This window comes from Dipodomys ordii, unplaced genomic scaffold, assembly GCF_000151885.1.
Source record: "Dipodomys ordii isolate 6190 unplaced genomic scaffold, Dord_2.0 Scaffold78, whole genome shotgun sequence".
NCBI classification, from domain to species: Eukaryota; Metazoa; Chordata; class Mammalia; order Rodentia; family Heteromyidae; genus Dipodomys; species Dipodomys ordii.
This window is the reverse complement of record NW_012267294.1, coordinates 4,796,077-4,801,610: the sequence shown is the minus strand read 5'-3', so window position 1 is coordinate 4,801,610 and position 5,534 is coordinate 4,796,077. Positions and strand designations below refer to the sequence as shown.

The following is a 5,534-nucleotide window of genomic DNA, read 5'->3' as shown; positions in this document are numbered from 1 at the left end:
CACCATCAAACGTTAAATACTAAAAGATACAAAGAAAATAATTCTCAAGGTGGTTTTGACTTTTTAGGTCCTCTGAAAAGAGCTTAGACATTAAGGCCCAAGCAAGAGACCTTATAAAATCAAAAGCATGGGGTGGGAAGATTGGGAGGGAGGGAAAGAGGGAGAAATATGAGGGAGGGGATAACAAGTTAGACAAGAAATAAACTCACTACATATGTAACTACAACCCCTCTCTACATCACCTTGACAATAAAATAAAAACAAAATAAAATAAACCCAAAAGCAAAGGAAGCTAGAGGTCTGGCTCAAATTGTAGATTGCTTGCCTAGCAAACATGAAGTCCTCAGTTGAAACCCCAGTACAGCAAGAATAATAGGTTGAGGATCGCATTGTGTGAATTGAAATAATGTTTAAGGATGTGTAAAGAGCAACAGAAAAATCATTTAAGATAATTACTAACATACAAGGTCATTTATCAGTACCTTGAAGAAAGAGCACTTGATACAGTGCTAATATTTATTACAGTATTTTTGTGAATGAGTAACTAAATAGATAAGAAAACTGAAGACAATATTATCAAATTTGGGGCTTGTTTATGGCAGCAATAGAGTGACCTTCCAAAGGTTATGAGATAAAAAGCAGCAGTAAGAAAGAAATCATAGGTGAAAGATTTATATGTTATGAAGAGACACCAGAAGACCAAACAGGGCTGCAATGTATCTCAGTGGCAATGGCTTGCCTAGCAAGTGCAGTGTCCTAGGTTGGAAAAGAGAGAAGTAATAAAGAGAATTCTAAGAGAGTGCCAACAAGGAAATGAAGATGCCATGACAGTTCACTATTTTTGTTAGTTGCAAGATTGTGTAATAGATAGTTCCAGTATAATCTCTAAGGAATTAACTACGACATTGTATCAGTGGGTGTGTTAGCTAATAAATCTCTGAATTAGTGAACCATATCCACAGGTAAGCTCTGAATATTTCCTTGTTTAGATCACATGGTTTTATTTTGTTTTTCAGAAGACAAGTTAACTATATAAACCAATGGGCTGTTGCGACAATACTTGCATGCTTCTAATATTATATATTTTCATCTAGTAACATCTTTTGGGAAGATGATCCAGGGAGAAATGAAGAAATGATTTCAATAAGAACCACTTAAATCCCAGTATTAGTGGCTTGTTCCTGTAATCCTTGCTACTTGGGAGGCTGAGATCTTTGGGTGGCTGTTGGAAGGCAGCCTGAGCAGAAAACTACCTGTGAGATTCTTTTTTTTTTTGCCAGTCGTGGGGCCTGAACTCTGGGCCTGGGCGCTGCCACTCAGCTCTTCAGCTCAAGGCTAGCGCTCTACCACTTGAGCCACAGCGCCACATCCGGCTTTTTTTTCTTTTTGCTCATGTGGTGCTGAGGAATCGAACCCAGGGCCTCAGACATGCAGGGCAAGCGCTCTATCACTGAGCCACCTTCCCAGCCCCAACCTGTGAGATTCTTATCTCCAATTAACCGCTCAAAAACTGGAAGTAGAGCTGTGTCTCAAAGTGGTAGAGCTCCAGCCTTGAGCAAAAGAGCTCAGGTATAGCACCCTGAGTTAAAGCTCCACAAGTGGAAGGAAGGAAGGAAGGAAGGAAGGGAGGAAGGAAGAAAAAAAGGAAGGAAGGAAGGAAGGAAGCTATAAAGGAAGAAAAAAGAAAACAGAAAAGAAAAAGAAAAGAAAGGAATAGAAAAGAAAAGAAAAGGATACACATACATGTAAGGGAACTTAGTTGAAGACTACATTCTAGAATGTTGTGACAATATGATTTTTACAGTTTTGTCTACCTCAATTTAAGATCCAATTTAAAATGACTTATCTTGAAACAAGATAGAAATTCTTTTGACTAATACAAAATTAATGGTAATAGTCTAGAAGCCTGGCTCAAGTGTTAAATCACTTGTTTAGTAAGTACAAGGCCATGTGTTCCTATCCTAAATCTCAACAATTCACTCTCTCTAGACTCTTCTATTGATGACTACTGTTTATCGAAGAAGCTCCTTTCCAAATATTTGTCAAACCTTTACTCTCTGATCATCGTTTTCAAAAGTACTATTTGTGGTATATGTTTGAAAACAGCCGGAGGGCTGGGGTATGGCTGAGGGAAAGTACTTATCTAGCATGCATAAGGCTCTGGGATTGATTTCTGGCATTGCTAAGAAGAAAAAAAGGGAAAGGGCAGAAATAGAGTATGCTTTTTAAAAAAGTAAGCTCTGAAGCAGAATGTTCTCTGGGTTTTTCTGAATTTAAATTTGAATTTGAATTTATTGTAAAGGTGATGAACAGGGGGTTACAGTTACATAAGGAAGGCAATGAGTACATTTTTAAATCACTGTTACCCCTCCCTTACTTACTCCCCCCCCCATTTATAACTTCTCATTCCCATTTCACCCTCCCAGTTGTAAAGCTAATCTCCAACATAGTGGCTAGTGACTACATTGTTGCATTAGTTCTTCCTTTGTCCTGCTGTTCCTATGATTCCCTTTCCCTTCCACATATTAGATAAGGAACATCCCTGGCCATAAAAGAAATGCAAATCCAAACAACACTGAGATTCCACCTTACCCCAGTCAGAATGTCCTGAGTTTCAATACCAAAGGTTTCCTTTTTGGAAAGTATAAGCTCTCCATTCCTCAATCTCCTAAAGTATGGCCTTCTCCCAAAGCCTTCCTGAATCCCTACACCATAAACTATTACCCAAATTTTGGCACTCTAGTGAAGAGATTATAACTTTCCTATCGAATTATTTTAGCCCTACCTTGTGTTGTTGTTGTTCTTTTTTTCTACCATTCTAATCTACAGAAGTAATTGTAATTTCTCCATCAGTAATGTTATATTTAATCATCCTGTCCTTGCTCGAGTAGAGCATTGGATGGGGCACCTAAATGCATTCATATTTTTTTCATATAAAAGAAACAATGGAAAGCACTGAACATCTATTTTAACATGCATTTTTTAGCATCTTTAAATAATTGTACAAAGGAGTTTCCATTCAGCAAAGCAGTTTATGGACACAATGCATATTGGTCAGTGTCAGCCTCCTTTCAATGTTCTCACCCTTCCCTCTCAACAGGCCACCTTCCCTCACTTTGCACAAGTTTGAAGGATTTGTTTTGACACTTGTGACTGTATTCTCCCCATCCTCTCTTCATTCATCTACCCACCCTTCCATTGAGCCCATCTTACCCCTTTCAAATACAGGTTTCCTGCTTGAACTGTGAGTTAGACTTTCTAAGGAATTACACAGTTTGAGTTTTCTCCATCCTCAATAAGCATTCATTGTGAGTCTAATATGCACCAGCATTTACAAGTATTTTCCCCTGTTCTTGTATTTAATCTGCCCAACAGTTCTTCTAGTTATTATTTCCTCATTTTATAGTTAAGGAAACTAGGATTGAGAAAGATTAAACTCAGAAAAAAAATCCTCCCTCCAAGAAAAGAGACACATTAATATGCATATCAATAATAACAAAAGCAAGACTGGATGTGGGGACTCACACCCATAATGATAGCAACACAGGGGGCTGTGGGTAGGTGGACTGCAGTCCAAGCCTGGCTGGAGTGACATTGTAAGACCCTCTCTGAAAGATAGCTAAAGCAAAAAGGACTGGGAGGATGACTCAAGCAGTAGTTTACCTAGCAGCACAAGGCTCCCAAGTCCTAGTAATACAATAGTAAATTACAAGAGCAATGCAGATGTTAGGCACAAACAAGTTCAAAGGAAATTTATATTACTTTTCATGTGGATGGTTTAGTACATTTTTACACATGAGGCTGTTCTTAGGCTGGAGCTGCAAGGGCACAGCAAGAAAAAAATGAAAGAGCATTCCAAAAAGCCTATGGTTTCAGTGTGCCAGACAGTTCTACCTCTAGTCTTAGGCATACATGGGGACTTGCCATAAAACATTGAGAGTTTGTATTTACTTGATTACAAAACAAAAGAATTAAAATGGAAACTTTAATTATCAAAGTGAAAAACAAGCTTGTATTGATTATATACATATAATGCTTACTACTAAGGTATAATATTAATTAAGAGCTTGTATGAGAACCTTGTAGATCTGATCAACAGATTAGGAGCTTCTATAAGTACAAATTATTTTAATAGGACAACAAAAGAAAAAGCCTAAAAATTAACTACATAACTCTTACTAAAAAAACTCTCATGAGTATTAAGTGTCCAAAGCAAGAAAGAGTAGAGTTTGTATTTTTCTAAATTTAGAGCCATTTCACAATGCCATTGTACAACAAGATCAAGCTACGAACCATTTGTATTCAATCAAAAAAATTTAAAAGAATGAAAAAAAGCTTATCTGAAGTATATTAAGTTCCCAAGTTATGAAAGAGCTTAAGCATTCAATGTTATTTGAAAGCTGAAATAAACAAGTACTAATCACAGAAGCTAAAACTTTTTCCACTGAACCTCAGCTTTGACCCCTCTATATATCACCTTAACAATAAAATAAAATTAAAGATATATAAATAAAATTAAACCCTTAATTCACTACCACTTCTTGCCTCTCCCTAAAGAGCTTTTCTGTAAGGAGATCCTGAGGTCACATTTGATAGTAATAAGGAGAACCACTCACTACTATGAGCTTGACTATCTACACAGAGAATGCTAAGGATGTTTAGCATAATCCCTACTGCTACTTCATAACTATATCTTTAGAATGAATAAGGAAGTTCACCTAGACATTTTAGTGTATTTTACCATATCAAATTTATGCAAATATTTGGTCTTGATTGAAATTCCTAAACTAATAGGCAGATATATAAATACCCTCCTTGCATTTCTATATAATTGTAGCCTGGGCAGAAATGATGTTCAGTCTGAGGAGCATTCTATGCCTAGCTCTGCATCTCTTGTTAGAGGTAAAATGCTCAATGGTAAAGTTACCTGCCAATGCATATGAAGGCATTGTCATTGCAATTAACCCCTATGTAACAGAAGATGAAAAACTCATTCAGAACATCCAGGTAAGAGAAAACTTTTATTACTCATGCATTTTTATTTTGATAACTATTTCCACCTTTGCACATATAAATTCTCAGACAATAACAACTTCCCAAAGTATTTATCATTTGTGTAAAACTGATCCAAACTGCCATTATTCAATCAGTTTCGTTTTATGATTTAATTATGCATTAGTATTAGTAATTATTCCTTTATTGAATAATTAAAAGGCCAAACTCATAATATTTTTTCTACTAGTTAAGCTAATAGAAAGAAAGCTATTGTCAGGAACTTTAAATAATAATCTATGTATAAGCCCCAGAGTTTGTCAGTACAATAGAAACTATTTTAATTTTAGCATATAGTCAAGAGCAAGGAATTTTACTCTTATCCTAGAAATGAAAGAAACAAAATGGTTTGTGCAGTCATATAGTAAGGGTCAAACTTGGAATTGAAGCCAATTAGACATATGTATTTTGCCTATCATCCTCAGGAGGCTGAGATATGAGGATCACAGTTCAAAGCAAGCTAGACCAGGAAATTACATGAC

At 36.3% G+C, this 5,534-nt stretch overlaps 1 protein-coding gene across 1 annotated transcript in view; it reads left to right on the top strand.

Moving 5' to 3' along the window:
• Nucleotides 1–4,914: 4,914 nt before the first annotated feature.
• The window catches only part of LOC105991876, a 22,688-nt gene continuing 22,068 nt past the window's right edge, over nucleotides 4,915–5,534 (top strand). Inside the window, exon 1 of the mRNA XM_013024618.1 lies at nucleotides 4,915–5,007. Coding sequence (XP_012880072.1) covers nucleotides 4,915–5,007 — 93 coding nt within the window. The remainder of the gene's footprint in view (nucleotides 5,008–5,534) is intronic.